The 18,098-nt window shown below is 34.5% G+C and overlaps 3 protein-coding genes across 3 annotated transcripts; 2 read left to right on the forward strand and 1 right to left on the reverse strand.

Moving 5' to 3' along the window:
- Positions 1-6,672: 6,672 nt before the first annotated feature.
- LOC146926147 (pyridoxal 5'-phosphate synthase-like subunit PDX1.2) lies at positions 6,673-8,028 on the reverse strand. The gene has a single exon (XM_085758537.1). The coding sequence runs from the start codon at positions 7,665-7,667 to the stop codon at positions 6,789-6,791; it is 879 nt and encodes a 292-aa protein (XP_085614663.1). The 5' UTR covers positions 7,668-8,028; the 3' UTR covers positions 6,673-6,788.
- LOC146926148 (receptor-like protein 7) lies at positions 8,028-12,786 on the forward strand. The gene has a single exon (XM_085758535.1). The coding sequence runs from the start codon at positions 9,401-9,403 to the stop codon at positions 12,746-12,748; it is 3,348 nt and encodes a 1,115-aa protein (XP_085614661.1). The 5' UTR covers positions 8,028-9,400; the 3' UTR covers positions 12,749-12,786.
- Positions 12,787-13,717: 931 nt separating this feature from the next.
- Positions 13,718-17,436, forward strand: LOC146926149 (putative Peroxidase 48). The gene is made up of 4 exons (XM_085758536.1): positions 13,718-14,357; positions 15,422-15,610; positions 16,107-16,272; positions 16,632-17,436. Exons 1-4 carry the CDS (start codon positions 14,001-14,003, stop codon positions 17,096-17,098), a joined length of 1,179 nt encoding a protein of 392 aa, XP_085614662.1. The 5' UTR covers positions 13,718-14,000; the 3' UTR covers positions 17,099-17,436.
- The last annotated feature ends 662 nt before the right edge of the window (positions 17,437-18,098 follow it).

An 18,098-nucleotide genomic window follows, 5' to 3' on the forward strand; every position in this document is an offset into this window, starting at 1 on the left:
GTTGGTTATAGTTAGGGAAGGTGTTAAGCACCCTAAATATTCGTAGTACTCTACGAGAACCTCTTGATTTTATTTAACTTTTGTGCTATAAACTTGCTTGCTTAAAAAAAATGGAATTTGAAATGATAAAAGAAAATAGAGACTTAATTTATCTACATTTTTATTGATTTGGAAGGACGCATGTCCTTTGCCTACGTACCCGTGAGGGATCAAAACCTCGTAGTTCGGGGTAGAAATTGACGTTTGATTGGTTGAGTGTTTTTTAATAGTTTTTGAAAAAGGTTTTAAAATGAAAAGCCAAAATGGCAAATGAATATTTGTTTGTGTTTTTTTATATTAAAGAAAAATGACTCAAAGTAGAATTAAGATTGATTTGAAATTTGATTAAGAAAGAAAATAAAATGAACGATCACTTGATTTAAGATCAAGGTTTGTTATGAAAATAATTTTGTGATTTTGATTATTTTCATGTTTTTGTTATTTTTGAATAATGATATGAAAGTTATATAAGCAGAATGAGAAAAATAATGTTAAGCTGAAATATAAGGTTATTTTAACACGGACCAGAATACTCTGGAGAACGATTATATGAGCAGAAATATAATATTAACAGTTGATTTAGGACCAGAGCACTCTGGACTAATTTAATTGACAAGGACCAGATTGTTCTGGAGAATAATATAATATTAACAGTTAATTTAGGACCAGAGCACTCTGGATTGAGGTGTGTATTGAATGACAGAATTTTAAATATGCATATGATAATAGTAGATAATAGAATGTAATGCGAGAATAAAATAAAAATGCATGAGAACTAAAATGGACCAGAGCACTCTGGATTGAGGTATGTATTTAATGACAAAATTTAAATATACGTATGATAATAGTAGACAATAGAATGTAATGTAAAAAATAAAATAAAAATGCATGAAAGACATAAAAAAATAGAATGGAACAGAAAATAAAGGAAAAAGGGGGTGCAGTAGTATAATGGAGAGGTTTGAAAAGAAAAACTGTAGAGAAGGGAAAAAAAAACAGGAAAAGAAAGAGAGTTGGGCCAAGAGTAAATTCGTTGGGCCCAGGCTTAAGAGGTATAAAAACAATTTTCTGCTGTTAAAACCTCATTTGCACTTGTGTTTCTCTCACTTCTCCCTCTATGCTCTCGTCTTCTCTCTATAATCTTCTTCTCTCCTCTTCTTCAACAATTATCTGGTGCGGTGGTTGGCCGGCCGGAGTGGCGGCGCCTCCGCACCGGAGGCTTAAACCTTTTCCTTTTTTGAGTTTTTTTTACTTTTTGAAACTGTTTCACTCCCCTCTTTTCAATTCTTAAATCAAAAATCTCAAATGACAACTATACAAACCTAGATCTACGAAAGCATAAAATAAGTTTACTACCTTTGTGAGGGACTCGGTTTTGTTTTGTGTGTGGTTTAGGTTGTTTCAATTTGGTTTGATTGAGGGTTTGGTGGCCGATTGGAGATGTGGTTATTTTGTGTGGCTTACTGCTCGGTTGTGTTGTTTTGGAGGATTGGTACCGATGTGTGTTTTCTGTGTGGGATTCGAATAATTGCTTGCAGATTTGTTGGTGAATTTGCGTGTGATTCTTTGGCTGTTTGTGTGTAAATTTTGTTCGTAATTTTTAGCTCTGTGTGTGTTTTTGAATATTTATGCTTCTTTGGGTTTTTTTTGTGTATAGGTTTGCAATGAAAATTGCTGTTTGAATTGCTTGGCTGTGTGTTGTGTGAATTTTTTGCCTTTTGCGTGGAAGCTGCTGGTTTAAGATCGAAATTGGCTCTGTTATTCTCTTGCTGGAAAATTTTTCTGTCCCTAATTGGCTCCCCTTCTTCTCCTATTTATAGGCTTCAAGGATGCAATCCTATTACCATTGGACAATGTCATGATCTATTTTTTTTTTGAGTAAAAGGGTGCAAGAAGGAGAAAAATTTATCTGGGGAGGGTGTTTGTGCATAGAAGGTGCAAGCTGCCAACAGCTGTGTTGACGTGTGGTTGATGAAAAGGGAACAAGCTTTCTTTGGACATTAAAAATAAATAATAATAATAATAATAATAATAATAATAAAAGATTCAAAATAATAAAAAAAATGAGATAAAAGACAAAGATTTAAAAAACGAAATTTAAGTTAATTTTTAAATAAAAGATGGAAACTAAAAATTAAATAAATAAAAAAATGACAATTGAGAGAAGAGGGCCCGACTCGAAACTAAATTATGAGGTATTTTAAAATACCTCTCTGCCGAATTTTTCACTGAAAAGTTAGAGACTGATCAGGGTCAAAAGACACGTGTCGGTGTATGAATGTAGGATTCTTAGGTCAAAAATTGGGGTATGACAATGGTAACTAAAGATAAATTACAAAAGAAGTAAAACATACCCTAGAGACTTTGAGTGAGGAGAGAGACTTCTCCCTTGAAGTTGAAGCTCGGAGATCAAGGCTATTTGATCCAAACATACCCTCGCGTCATTTTTTGGAAATCAAGGCTATTTGATTAGCTTTTGACTAACTAATTATTTCACGCCGGAACATTTAATTCTTTTAAGAAAAAGGGGAAAAAAGTTCAAACTACCCCATATTTGAAAGATTTAGGGTTCGGGGGTTAGTTACATAAAGGGAAAGTATTAGCACCCTTTGTGGTTGTTTGCATTAAATTAAATTTACAACTAACGGAGCAAATAAAAACGTAGGCACTTTGTGCTGACGTTGGATCACCACAAAGACCATTAACCTAAACTATAGAGCATAAAAATAAAGCATACGCACACTCACGCACGCACGCACGCACACGCGCGCGCACACACACACTTTTTATTTATTATTTACATTGACCTAGGATACATTCTATGGTCTGCGAAAAAAAGTAAATGACCGAAAAATAAATATGCATGGATGATTACATTTAAGCCTATTATACAAACTAAATTCCACACGGTAAAGATAAATGACATAGTAAATAAATAAATATGCAATGGATAAATGAATGATGAATATGCTACCTAATCTAATAAATATGAAATACTAAATATGAAAGACAAAATAAAACAATGCAAGAGAATTATAAATACGTGAAGAAAATAGAAATAATAAGGAAATGATGTAAAGGGGGGGTGCAAGCAGTAAGCATGTGGTGTAGAAATAAAGAGAAGAGAATTGGGTTTAAGGAACAGGCAGGCAGCGTTTGAGCCCAAAGGGAGACGACCTGGGCCATCTAATTGATCGGATGGCCCTGATTGGATCAAATGGGGGCTAGCTGTAGGTCGCTGGATCGAATCAAGTGGACATGGAGGTGAGGGTACATGATTAGACCGTGCACCCACGCGTACCAGATTAAAGAGTGCATATATATATATATATATATATATATATATATATATATGTTATAGCTTTCAGAAGAGGTCATTTTTCATTTGGTTTCTCTCTCTTCTCTTCTCACTCCCTCACGCCTCTCTCTGTTCTATGTTCTTATTTTCTAACAACTTTCCGGTGAACCTACATGAAGGCCGCCGTAGGACCCAGTTGCCGGCGAGGGTTCCGGCGGTGGTTGGCCGACCGGTATGGCGGCGCACCACGCCGAACCCGTTTTTTTTTTGCTCTTTCCGATTCTTTCTTCCTCTTTCTAGTTCCGACCTCAAAATTTCTAAACAACAATCACAAAACCCTAGATCTAAATGTTAAGAAAATACTACCTTTTGTTAAAATGGAACCGAATTTGTGTTATGGTGTGAGGTTTGACGTCGTTCCTTTGATGCTGGTTGTCTGTGGATCCGTCGTTGTGGCTTATGTGTGTTGATGTTGGATTCTGTTTGTGATGATGATGATGTGTGACTTGTGCTGCGGAGACGGTCCTGCGGTACTGGTTCGTCGTTGTTGTGACGATTTGAAGCGTTTTACGTTGTTTTCTGGCTGTTAGGAATTGGTGTGTAATGGTCTATTGAAATTGTGCTTGGTTGTGATGTTTTTGGGTCGAAAATTGCAGGTTGTTTGTGTTAAAGTTAAATTGATACTGGTTTTTGCAGGTTGTGTTGAGAATCGATGATGATTATGGTGAATTGGGCGTACTGGTTTTTTCTGATGAATTTTTTGCTCTTCCTTTTATAGTGACAGGTTTAGGGTTTTTTAAAGAACTGAATTTCCTGGCTTTTTGGATGATGAATCCGTTCCTGAACTTGGGGATGGGATGGAGGAGAAAAAACGCGTATGAGGATTGAGCTTGAGTTGACAGACTGTTGTTTCTTGGACTTTATCAAATAATAAAAAACAATAATAATATAAATAATAAAAAATGCAAATAAAAAAAGATAACTATGCAAACTTGGACTTTTTGGACTTATCTTTAAGAAGAAATAATTAAATAAATACCGACTAAACAAAATTAAAGATTAAAATAAAAATAAAATTAAAATTAAATGATTTTTAAAATAAAAAAAAGAATAAAAGATGGAAATTTAAACTAAATAAAAAAAAATAAGAATAAAGCGAGAAGAGGGCCCGACTCGGAATAAAAAATGAGGTATTTTAAAATATCTCTCTGCCGATTTTTTTACTGAAAAGTCATAGACTGATCAAGGTCAGGTGACACGTGTCAGTGGGATCTTGGGTCAAAAATTGGGGTATGACAGCAGGTTGTTACCGTTTGAGAACCATAGCAGTAGGGGTGTTCGCGGTCCGGTTTGGATCGGTTTTGAGGAGAAAAGTGAACCGATCCAAAATAAAAATCATGTGCGGTTCGGTTCGATTTAGATGATTATTCTAAAAAATATCCGATCCGATCCGATCCAAATATATGCGGTTTATTTTGGATCGGTTTTTGGACATCCAAAGTGCAACATTTAATTTTTTTTATTAATATTAATATTACACATGCATAGAAAAATAATAGGTTTGATGCAAAATATAACACAAATGTATTAAAAAAGTTTTTTTTGACAAGAAATGTATTAAAAAATCAACATTACACAATGAAAATGATTGATTATATTTGAAATAGATGAAGTAGTAATAATATAGATTAAATTAATGCAATATATAATACCAATAAAATAATAAATAAGAATTAAAATCTACTTTTTCGGTTCGGTTCGATTTTGAAAAGGTGATCCGAAATCCGAACCGATCATAGCGGTTTTTCAAAAACAACATCCAAACACATCCAAAAATATTCGGTTTTTTGCAGTTTTCGGTTTTTTTGGATCGGTTTGGATTTGAACACCCCTACATAGCAGCATTTGCAGATTTGCAGGTGAATATGAGATATGTTCCGGCCAGGCCATTATGGGAGCGGTAAACCCCAATCTGTTTTTTCCTTACACTGTTTCGACCGCACTATGTTTTTTTGCTTCTTCGATGGTAAATCTTATTCTGCTCAGTGGTATAAGAGTGGAGCACAGAATGATCATCTGGATACTTTCTTTCGGAATGTGGATAGTTCTGACAACATTTACATTTTGCTTTGTAGCTGCTGCAATAATGACCATCCCTCATATTCCATCACATCATTACTAACATATAACCTACAACTTCTTTTACAGGCTTTATGATTAGTTGGATGTGTCTATGGATCAGTCACCGACTTCAAAGCCACAACGGTGGTTTCCGGCGAGGGGGCCGAAATTGAAGGCGATGAGGATGAAGAAAAGTTGCGAAATCAGCGATTGAGAGAGGAGAAGAGCAACGATTGAGAGAGAAGAGCGAAAATGAGGTCGAAATCAGAGACTGGTGCGGAGGAGATGAAATCACCAGAGTTAGTGCTGCTCCGGTGATGGTGGTGATACTATGGAGGTCCACAAGAATCTGGTGGCAGTGGTGGATGGTGGAATTGGGAGAATGATTCCAGGAACTTTGAGAATTGCCGAAATTGACATGATTCGGGAGCCGATTATGCTGGTGGAGATATTGAATGGGGATTGAACCAGGAACTGCCGCTGGATTTGATCCGATCAAGAGAGGGACGTGAACTCCGACAGATGGTGTCGGTGACATCCCGATGGTGAGATTTTTTCGAGAGTTTGAGAAAGGAAATGTTCACTCGCCTTCTCTTTCTCTTTGATGCTACTTCCCTAAACTTGAAAAAATCCTTTAGAAAAGAAGAAGGAGAAGAAGAACGGAGGAGTTCAATGTTGGAGAGAAGGAAAATTAACAGGAAAGTGAGAATCAGTATTTTGAAAACACAAATTGGCATAATTGAGAAAAAGGGAGGTATTCAGAGAATGGGTGTGAGAGAGAAAAGGGAGAGAGAAAGAGACTCGTTGAATGTGCATAGTGGTTGACATAGTTTTCCAATGCATTAGCTCATAATGGAAAAGTGGGATTCAAATTTCAAATTTTTGGAGCCATTTTTTTAGGTTTAGGGTTATGGAATTAGGGTTTGCATGTTTGCTAGGATTAGACATAAATGATGATTCATTCTTAGTTTAAGTTCATTACCAAACTTGGTTATAGAAGATGGGCAATTGAACTAGGCAATTAAGATCAACATAAATGCAAGACAATGTCAATATATTTAGAAGGGAAAAAAATCAAAACATATATATATATATACACATATATATATATATATATATATATATATATATATATATATATATATATATATATATATATATATATATCATATTACATATCATAATTATTTCCTTAATTACATACAAAACCCTCATTGATACAAAACCATGTAATGCTATTATTATTATTTTTCTATAATAACAAAAGTAACAATAGAATACAATACAACAATGTAACAAAAAACTTCACATTTTCAACCCCAAATGACTCTCATTCATTTTCAACCCTATCATCATCATCACCACCACCAAGATTAAGACCCATCATAACATCAACCAAAACATGAGGATCATTATAATTCCTAACAGCTTGAACAATACCCTTAACACGTTTAAAACAATCCTCATAACCAAAAACCTCAGCCCCCACAAACACACCATGACAACCCAATTGCATCATCAACGCCGCGTCGGCAGGAGTCACAATCCCGCCAGCAGCAAAATGAACAACAGGTAATCTACCCATCTGTTTCGTTTGTGCTACAATATCATAAGGCGCTTGAATTCTCTTTGCAAACGCGAAAACTTCATCATCATCGATATTACTAAGCACTCTCAGTTCTTTCATCAAACACCTTACGTGCATTACAGTTTTCGCAATGTTACCTGAATTTTTCACCTCTCCTTGAATCCTTATCATAGCTGCACCTTCTCTGATTCTACAAAGCGCTTCACCGAGATTACTTGCAGAGCTTATGAACGGTGTTCGGAAATTATGTTTGTTGATGTGATTCTGATCATCGGCGATGGTGAGAGATTCGTTTTCGTCGATGTAATCAACGCCGGTGGCTTCGAGGATTTGAGCTTCAACGAAATGGCCGATTCTGACGGGGGAGATGACGGGGATTGAAACGGAGCGTTTGATGGATTTGATTAGGGAAGGATCGGTCATGCGTGATTGATCGGAGACAGTGACGGCGCAGGCGCCGGCTTGTTCGGCGATTTTGGCTTGGTGGAGGTTGGTGACGTGGAGAATTGCGCCGCCGCGGAGGGTTTGTGTGAGGGAAAGTTTGAATGAGTATGGGGTTTGGATTGGATCGGTGGTGATTGCGGTGGTGTTGTAGACTGTGACGGTGGTGCCTTGTGCCATTGTGATCAAGGTGTTTGTGAAAATGCGTAGGTGAAGAGTAGTGAAGGTGTTTGTTGAAATGTGTAGGTGAAAATGATGGAATGGAGTTGCTTGGTGATGGGAAATAAGTATATTGAGAAGAGAAGAATCTAGAATGTTTGAGAGTGGGTTCTGGAAAATTCGAATCTGAACAAAAAGAAGGATTGAATGAGTTGGTAAGGTTTATGATGTGTAAAGGTTTGATTCTGTTTTTCTCATGGAATATTCTGACCAAGAGTGATGAAAATTTTGAAGACAGTAATTCTGGTTTTTCAGAAAATTATTACATTACACTAGCTTTATCTTTTGTTGTTAGCTACCATACTCTACTAGTACATAGTAGCAATTTTGTTTCCTAAATTTGTGAGGTGTTTTGAAATTTTAAGTGCGTTGTTTATTAGTAATCTAAAACATCAATTAATAAAGGGAAGAAAACACAAGAATGTCTTAAAAAAAAAAAAAAAAAAACACTCTTGATTACATAAGAGGAAAAGAAAAATAAAAACACCAAAAGCATCAACTAAGGATTAAGCTAACAAAACTAAGAATAAACTAGTATGAAGCGCCTTATAATGTTGTAGCACAAACGTTTGTACAAAATACTTTTATGAAACTTAGAGATGTTCACGTTACGTCTCTGTTAACGGTCACTATCTTAATTCTCTACGAAGATAGTGTTGATTTTTTACTTTGTATTTGTTGATATTCATTTTAGTGATCCAATCGATGCCCATTATATTTCCATTGTTGATCAGAAAAATTATCTATGCAAAAGTAATTTCTTGTTGGCGCTAAACAAATACCTTAAGATACTTTTTTTTTTTTTTGAAGGAATATACCTTAAGATACTTGTTGTTGTTTATTATAATGTAAATTTTTCCGCATCTCTAAAAATTGTATGACCATTAGAAATCTCTAAATACGATAAAAATCAGTGTTTCCATTCATTAGAGAAAAGTATGCTCATTGACTAAGTTTTACATCATTTCTTCCTCAAGTTAATTTCACGTTTTCAACAAACTGCCAACCCACCATGAAGAATTATAGGGTAGTCAATCACCACTAACTCGTCTAGGGTATGTAATAATAAGGACGTGTACGACAATATATACATTATTAAGAAGAAGGTTCCAATGTTGACTCATTGACAAACTTTTGTAGCTAGCAACACATGACATAGTGTGTTTTTATCTGAACCATTTTACAATCAAGAAAATAATTCAAATATTTTTATCACATCCAGAAAATCTAGACTTGGTTGTAAAAATATCGCTTTATCCCCAAATGAAGAAAATAGCATAACATTTCGGGGTAATGTTTTATGTTTGATCATTTTAAAAGTTAACTAATGGAGCTTTGAAGTCTGTCCTAACTTTCATGAGTCTTTGAAACTTAATTGAGACCCAACTCTTTTGTAACAAAAAAAAAGGTCATTTTAACCTGCACATGCCGGTTTGATTAGTAAAAAGTTGATTCACACCTTATAAGAGTGCAAGTTCAATTTCTATTTTCAACGTAAAAGATCTCTTATCTGAGACCAAGACCTTGAAATGTTTGGCTTCAGTTTACGGTCCTAAGGGGACTTAATTGCGTCTTAAATGATCTAATCAATAGTTGAGCATGTGTGAGTATATAAAAGGAGAAAAAGATAGGCTATTGATAAAGCACTTCTTCATCATTCTCAAGCCATTAGATACAGGCTCTCATAATTCATTATGAGAACACACATAATCTTTTGGCTTTTCTTTATACCATTCAGCATAATAAATTCCAGTTCTAATAGTTTTGTGGTGAATGGCTACTGTATTAGCCATCAACGTTCCTTGTTGCTACATTTGAAAAACAACCTGATATTCAACCTTACAAAATCCTCAAAGCTAGTTCATTGGAACCAAAATGACGACGATTGTTGCCAATGGCGCGGGGTGACATGCAATGAGGGATATGTTAGAGCCCTTGATCTTAGTCAGGAGTCTATCTCAGAAGGACTTAATTATTCAAGTGCTCTTTTCAGCCTTCAATATCTACAAAATTTGAATTTGGCTTTCAATAACTTTCATTCTCTGATTCCTCAAGAGCTACATAAGCTGAAGAATTTGAGGTATCTGAACTTGTCTAACGCCGGCTTTGAGGGTCAAGTTCCAAAAGAAATTTCTTACCTCAAAAGGTTGGTTACTCTTGATTTGTCTTCTTCATTTACTTCACATCACAGCCTAAAACTTGGGAAGCCAAATATAGCAATGTTTCTGCAAAACCTCACAGATATCACAGAATTGTATCTAGACGGTGTAGCAATATCAGCGAGTGGAGAAGAATGGGGTCGTCCTTTATCGTTATTGGAGGGCCTTCGTGTTTTGAGCATGTCATCATGCAATCTCTCTGGACCTATTGATTCTTCACTAGCTAAGCTTAGGTCACTCTCTATTCTAAAATTGAGCCACAACAAATTGTCTACCACACTGCCAAATTTCTTTGCGAATTTCTCCGATTTAACCACATTACAACTTAGTAGTTGTGGCTTGAATGGTTCTTTTCCACAAGATATCTTCCAAATACACACATTAAAGGTCCTTGACATATCAAACAATAAATATCTTCACGGTTCTTTGCCAGATTTTCCACCACTTATGTGTATTCACTACTTGGATCTCCACCATACAAATTTCTCAGGACAACTTCCAGATACAATTTCCAATCTAAAACTGTTGTCTACCATTGATCTATCTTACTGTCGATTCAATGGAACACTTCCTAGATCAATGTCAGAACTCACCCAACTTGTTTATCTAGACCTGTCATCCAATTACTTCACAGGTCCCCTCCCTTGTTTCAATATGTCAAAGAACCTAAAATTTCTATCTCTCTTTCTTAATCATTTAAGCGGGGATTTATCATCCAACCATTTTGAGGGCCTCGTCAATCTTGTCAGCATTGATTTAGGGTTCAATTCATTTGATGGGAACATGCCCTCGTCTCTACTTAAGCTCCCATACTTGCGGGAACTGAAGATTCCCAGTAATCAACTAAGTGGTCTCTTGGGTGAATTTGACAATGCATCTTCCCCGGTATTAGAGATGCTCGATTTAGGAAGCAATAATTTACAAGGATGTATTCCGTTGTCTCTCTTTAATCTTAGAACACTCCGTGTCATTCAACTTTCTTCCAACAAGTTTAATGGCACAATACAGTTCGACGTCATTCGAAGGCTAAGTAATTTAACTATACTAGGTCTCTCGCATAACAGTCTATCAATTGATGTCAACTTTAGAGATGATCATGACTTGTTACCCTTTCCAGAGATGAGAGCTGTTTTGTTGGCTTCTTGCAAGTTGAAGGGAATACCTAATTTCTTGAGAAACCAATCCAAATTAGTATCTCTTGACCTATCTAACAATGAGATTGAAGGATCAATTCCTAGCTGGATTTGGCAACTTGAATCTCTCATTAGCTTGAATCTTTCCAAGAATTCATTAACTAATTTTGAAGAAATTTTTTGGAACTTGAGTTCTAACCTTTTTACGGTTGATCTTAGTTCTAACCAACTGCAAGGGCCTATTTCATTTATCCCAAAGTATGCAAGTTATTTGGACTACTCAAGCAACAAGTTTAGCTCTATCATACCACCAGATATTGGAAACTATCTCCCTTTCATATGTCAATTGTTTCTTTCAAACAACAGTTTTCAGGGAGAAATCCATGAATCCTTTTGCAATGCTTCAAGTCTTCGCTTGCTAGATCTATCCCACAACAACTTTGACGGGACAATCCCGAAGTGTTTTTTAGCCCTGAATAACAGTCTCAGGATGTTGAATTTTGGTGGGAACAAGCTTCGGGGTCATATCCCTGATACTATATCCCCAAATTCATGTGCACTAAGATATTTGGATCTTAATGACAATATCTTGGGAGGTACCATACCAAAATCTTTGGTCAATTGCAAGAAACTACGAGTCCTAAACCTTGGAAATAATGCTTTATCTGACAAATTTCCATGTTTCTTGAGCAATATATCCACCCTAAGAATCATGATTTTAAGGTCTAATAAGCTACACGGATCTATTGAGTGCCCGAATAACACTGGTAATTGGGAGATGCTTCATATAGTTGATATAGCCAACAATAGCTTAAATGGTACAATACCAAGAGCACTATTGACTAGTTGGAAGGCAATGATGCGCAACGAAGATGTGCTTGGGCCAGAATTTGGCCATTTGTTTTTCGAAGTTAGTGATAACTTCCAGTATATGAGTTTGAAGAATTTGGTGCCACATATGAACAAATATCTTGCAGTGAAATTGCTTAAACTTGTTGCAAACATGTCTCTTGCTATCCTTGACCAAGGGTTTGCCGATGCAAATTCAGTAGGTATTGCTCGTTTTCAAGACTCAGTTATGATTGTCAACAAAGGTCAACAGATGAAGCTGATCAAAATTCAAATGGCGTTCACTTCTGTGGATATGTCAAACAACTATTTGGAGGGGCCAATACCTGATGAGTTAATGCAGTTCAAGGCATTGAATGCTTTGAATTTGTCACATAATGCATTTGTAGGTCATATACCATCATATGTGGGAAATTTGAAGAATCTTGAGTCAATGGATTTGTCAAACAACTCATTGAATGGAGAGATTCCTCAAGAGCTTTCAAGTTTATATTTCCTTGAATATATGAATCTCTCATTCAATCACCTGGTGGGACAAATTCCTTTAGGTACTCAGATTCAAACATTTGATGCAGATTCCTTTGAAGGAAATGAAGGGCTATGTGGATCTCCATTGCTAAAAAAATGTGGCGATGATGGAACGCGATGGTTGCCACCACCAGCATTTGAAACACCTTATTCTCATGATGAGAGTTCAGTTGATTGGAGTTTTCTAAGCTTAGAGTTGGGATTTATTTTTGGTTTTGGAATTTTCATCATCCCTACTATTTGCTGGAAAAAATGGAGGTTATGGTATTCTAAACATGTAGATGGAATGCTTTATAGGATCATCCCCCAGCTTGATTTTGTGTATGAACAACATGAAGGGAAGACATATAGAATTTTGAGGTGGAGGTACTGATTTATAAAGTCTTGGGCTTACTGTTATAGCCCCAACAATTTGCACTCTCTATTTTATTGGTTTATATTTTCCTCACATTTCTTTGATAATTAGTAGTTGTGTCAAAATAAGGATCCAACTAATGGATTGTGTCCATTAATTAGTGTTGGTTTCAAGTGTAAGCAAGTAGTGAAGTTTCACATCGTCTATGAATGAGTAAAATGTTGAATATATAAAAGAAGTGACACATATGTCTAATGCATTAAGGTTTTGGGTTATGGAAGCGAAGGTACAAATACACTGTCAGGGGCGTAGCCTTGGCTACCCCAAAAAATATATTAATCTTTAATTGATTGGTATAAATTTATATTCGGCTACCCCAAATAATAAACATTGAGCTACCCCAAGCAAATTCAGTTATCGAAAACTAGCATAAACAAATTAAATGGACATTGAGTTTCTTGCAAATAACCTATTTGTTTACATTGGAAAACACATTATTAATCAATTTAGTAAACGGTCATTTATGGATAAAATTGGCTTCTTGAAATGCATTTTACCCAACTTTTTTAAATAGCTATTGTCAATTTTTATCCTTTGTTGTTGGTTTAATTTACATTTCATATAAGTAAAAATTATTGTCATTTTTTTCATCTATTGATTAATTTTCGGATTAATTTTTTTTAGTCTTTACAACACTTGCGATTTTTGAGTTATGTTTCTAAGATTTTGTTTGATTTTAGTCCTTAATTTTTCGTTAGAGATTAAATACAAGACTAAAAACACTTATTTTTGTAAAATTTTAAAAAATTGAGACAAAAATTAAATAAATTATTTTGTAAGGACTAAACCTAAATAATTATAATCTATGGGACTAAAAACATTTTTATCCTTAAATTTAATATATTCTTTTTAAAAACATTTTATTGTTCCTTTATATTTGGCCCCTGCATAAATTTTTTGCTAGCTTCGCCGCTGTACACTGTCAAGACTCAAGATACCGAACTATCTACCACATGTGTTACACCACGTTGATACGATAGTCACTAGTCAGTGTGTCTCAGTTAAACTCTAGCAATTATTATGATTTAAATAGATTTCACCATATATTACAACATAATATGATCAATTAGTCTTTTTTTTTCATTCACAACAAAGAATTAAATTTCACCCTAGAACAATCAATGTGACAGTTCTGTTAGTTTTCTTCCACTCCAAGAAACCTTTTTACTGTCATCTTCACTTGCAACTGCAATTTTAGACCAAAAAAAAAATGGCACCACCATTGATACTACCAAAATTAATTCTTCTGATTCTTGTGTTATGTCTTTTATTTCAACACAAAAATCACAACAAGAACACCAACACATTCAACTCCATCAACATTGTTCCAGTACATTCTTTTTCAAGTTTCCCAAATTCTATATCTTCCATCAACAACAACAACAACAACCATGTATCAGAATCATCTTCTTCTGATTCTAACTCTCTTCTTGAATATGATTTCTACCGTAATTCATGTCCACATGCAGAACACATTGTTCGTTCTACGCTTCACCGGCTTTACAAAACTAATCCTGCTTTGGTTCCTGCTCTTATTCGTCTTGCTTTTCATGATTGCTTCATTCAGGTCCCTTTTTCTTTCTTCTTTCTTTTTATTTACAACCATGCATTTTCTTGTTTATTGTTTCAAAACTAGAAGAAGAAAAGTTTCCCAGGTTCTTGTTATTAAATTTCTAAGAAATTTGTGTGGTTGGTTGTTTTGAAAATGAAATTTCATCTCTTTATTTTTAATGAAATTTTAATTGAAATCAATTATTATATGAAAGTAAGATGATTCAAATATTTTTATAAACACTTAACTAAATGTGATTGTATGAAAAGTTTTGATTTTTGAACTTTTTCATTGATAATTCGTTTTACTTTCAAGTCATAGAAATTAGAAACTGACTTATTGTGTTAAGTTGATTTTTTAAGGATTATGTCATGTTTAGATAAACCGCTTAATTAACTGTGTATAGTATAAGTTTTTGTCATTATAAGGATAAGTTATTTTTATGACAAAAGATCAAATAAAGTCAAATAGTTTCTATATAAGATATTATCTACTTTGCTATATTGGAAAGCTTATGAAAAATAAGCTGAAAATAACTTATAGAGATGTCATAAGCTGTTTCTGTAAGTTCTCTCATATAATCTTATAAGTGCTTATGCTGATACAAGAAGATAAACTCAAATAAATCAATCAAAACAGACCCTTGTGTTTGGTGCGTATTTATGATGTTTACCTTTTAAAGAGTTAGGCTATGTTTGGATAAATAGCTTAACTAAGCGTGTATTATATAAGAAGTTGTCATATAAGTACTAATGTATAAGTTATTTATATAATGAAAGATAAAAAAAGTTAAATTGTTTTCTTATATGGTATAAGCTGCTTTCATAAGCTATATTGAAGAGTTTATGGAAATAAGCAGAAAACAACTTGTGGATATGTCGTTGTTTCCATAGATTTTTCCATATAGTCTCAAAGGTGGTTATGCAAGTAAATAAACTCAAATAACTCAATCCAAACAAACCCTTAGTGTTTGATGTGTATTTCTGATGTTTACCTTTTTCTATGAAAGTTGGATTGCATAATTAGACCTTATTTATGTTTTGAAACTAAACTATGGATTTTAATTGGGTTTGCATCAGGGATGTGATGCTTCTATTTTGTTGGATAATGATGAATACATTGATTCAGAGAAAGATTCACCTCCTAATGATAGCCTCAAAGGATTTGATGTAATAGAGATCATTAAATCCAAGCTTGAAGAAGCATGTCCTGGAGTTGTTTCTTGTGCTGATATTCTTGTACTTGCTGCAAGAGATTCTGTTGTTCTGGTAATATTACTTATTTCACTATATATTTCCTTTTCTCGCCATCATTGTATGCGTATATGTTTAAGTGATTAAAACCTTTTTACGTGTGCATTTGTTGGATATGACTCGTAGTTTACTAATACGTGGAACCGGTTCAAGGTAATCTTGTATATTGAAGTGTAGTATTTAAAAAACAAATTGAACTATGTAAACTCTAAGCTTGAATAATTGTAAGGCATTGCGGTGGTTTTGTAGTCGAAGACATAGACACAATTGACCAAACTCCGTGTTATCGAGCGTTCTCTTTTTGCCTTTTTCATATCTTTTTACTTTTGAACTGATGTTGTTCTAACATGACCCGATCAAATTACAGCATAATGTCATTTTATTATATTTGTTTCTCAAATATTTTCACAAATATCTAAATGGTGAAATGTGATTAGATACATACAAATTAAATCTTATGTTTAAATTTTAGTAGACTTTGCAACATAATTGAATATCGGGTATTTTATAGGCCGGTGGTCCGTTCTATCCTTTGAATACAGGAAGGAGAGATGGTTCAAACTCTTTTGCTGACATAGCAACAGATGAGCTTCCTTCACCCTATTCAGATTTATCTCAAACTCTTGCATCCTTCAAATCAAGGGGATTTGATGAAAGAGAAATGGTCACTCTCTTAGGTTAATTTCTAATTATTCTTTCCTTTTGTTTTGGTATTATAGTACTAAAACAACGCTTTATGTCTTATTCTTTTCATATTTCCTTCTAGCCAAAGTTTTAAAACAAATTATTGTGATCTGGATCACGATATCAAGTTTTTTATGGTTCTGCGATTACAATTGAAGCTGCAATTATCCGCAATTCTCTCTGCAGTATTCAAGAATTGTGACATAGCCACAATTTGGATATCAATGCACTCATGGCCTTTACTCTTTGTTTCTTTGATCATTTTAGTGTCATTGTTTGCACATGACTTAGCTATCTTCTTAGGCTGCTACATGGTTCCTGATGACTTGATCTGTCCATTTTTACCTTCCAGGTGCCCACAGCATTGGTGTAATCCCCTGTAAATTCTTTGAAAACCGTCTCTATAACTTCAGTGGAACTAATGAACCTGACCCTTATTTGGATACTGAATCTCTAAATGTACTAAGATCAAGATGCAATGAAACTGATGCATTATCCACTTCAGCATCAGCATATTCATCACATGCCTCACCTTCTTCCTTAGTTGAAGAGCAACAAGAAATCACTATGGACTCCGGGGAATCTCTATCGAATTTCGGGACATTATACTACCGCAGACTATTACAAGGTAAAGGAATCCTCTATGAAGATCAGCAGCTAATGGAAGGGGAAAAAACCAGATATTGGGTTCAAGAATACGCATCTAATCGTACTTTGTTCCATCAAGATTTTGCCCTTGCAATGATGAAACTCTCCGATCTCCGAGTTTTGACAAAGCCTATGGGACAGATTCGGCGCAGTTGTTCAAAAGTTGAATGAGAGTGATGTTTTAAGAATTGTCTCACATTTTTGTATGCATTACATTCTGCTTAATAACTGTAAATTTGTATCAGCTGGGAACTTTAGAGTAGTGTCATATTTTCTAAGACTCTTATCAAATCTGAGAAAGTATATAAAGATAGTATCTTTGAGAAAGAAAGAAAAAAAAGATTAGGGTGTGTCAGGATTGACTTATTTGGACTCATCAACAAGCATAAGTACTTGTGAGACCTTAGAGTAACAACTTATGACATGTTCATAAGTTGTTTTCAGCTTAACTCCGTAAGCTCTCCAGGGTATCTTATTGTAAACAGCTTATATGAAAACAGTTTATTTTATTTTATCTTTTGTTATAGAAATAGTTTACATATAAGCACTTAAATAATAAGCGCTTATACTACAAGAGCTTATAAAATGGGAAAATAAGCAAAGAAGAAACTTAGAGATCAACATATTGTATGAAAACATAAAGCTCTAAACAGTTGTAAAAAAAAAAAAAAAAGCTTTAAACAGTAGGAACTAAACCGAATAAAGTAAATAGTAACTGAATTGGTTTTTCCTATACACTAGAATTGTGATTAAATGATATTTCCTTTATGTAACTGAATTTGATCAAGTCTTTCCTTTGAGCATTTGAAGCTGACAGAGGGCTGTGGAAGAGTAAAGTCTGAGTTTATGTCGATGAAAAACCTGTCCACAATATCGAGATAAACCGGACTTTTAAGGCGAGAATAGTAGTGAAGTGCTTCTTCTATATCTAGCACATGTTCAAGATCACCTGAATCCATCATATCCATCGAGATAAACCGGACTTTTAAGGCGAAAATAGTAGTGAAGTGCTTCTTCTATATCTAGCACATGTTCAAGAACACCTGAATCCATCATATCCAATTCCATCATCTTTATTTGTTTTGACTTTTGAGAAAACATTCATTGACCATCATTATCATCATAGTAACTTTTTATGTTCCAATGTTTGGTTTTGATTATTTTTGTTTTT

Source organism: Medicago sativa, chromosome 4 (assembly GCF_051527215.1).
Source record: "Medicago sativa cultivar Bolivia chromosome 4, Bolivia_mono, whole genome shotgun sequence".
NCBI lineage: Eukaryota > Viridiplantae > Streptophyta > Magnoliopsida > Fabales > Fabaceae > Medicago > Medicago sativa.

Excerpts from the sequence above, each read along its gene's own strand:
- LOC146926147 (XM_085758537.1), bottom strand. The coding sequence starts at position 7,667 with ATGGCACAAGGCACCACCGTCACAGTCTACAACACCACCGCAATCACC.
- LOC146926148 (XM_085758535.1), top strand. The coding sequence starts at position 9,401 with ATGAGAACACACATAATCTTTTGGCTTTTCTTTATACCATTCAGCATA.
- LOC146926149 (XM_085758536.1), top strand. The coding sequence starts at position 14,001 with ATGGCACCACCATTGATACTACCAAAATTAATTCTTCTGATTCTTGTG. Across the intron at positions 14,358-15,421 it reads TTCATGATTGCTTCATTCAG|GGATGTGATGCTTCTATTTT; the intron begins GTCCCTTTTTCT and ends GGTTTGCATCAG. Across the intron at positions 15,611-16,106 it reads CAAGAGATTCTGTTGTTCTG|GCCGGTGGTCCGTTCTATCC; the intron begins GTAATATTACTT and ends GGTATTTTATAG.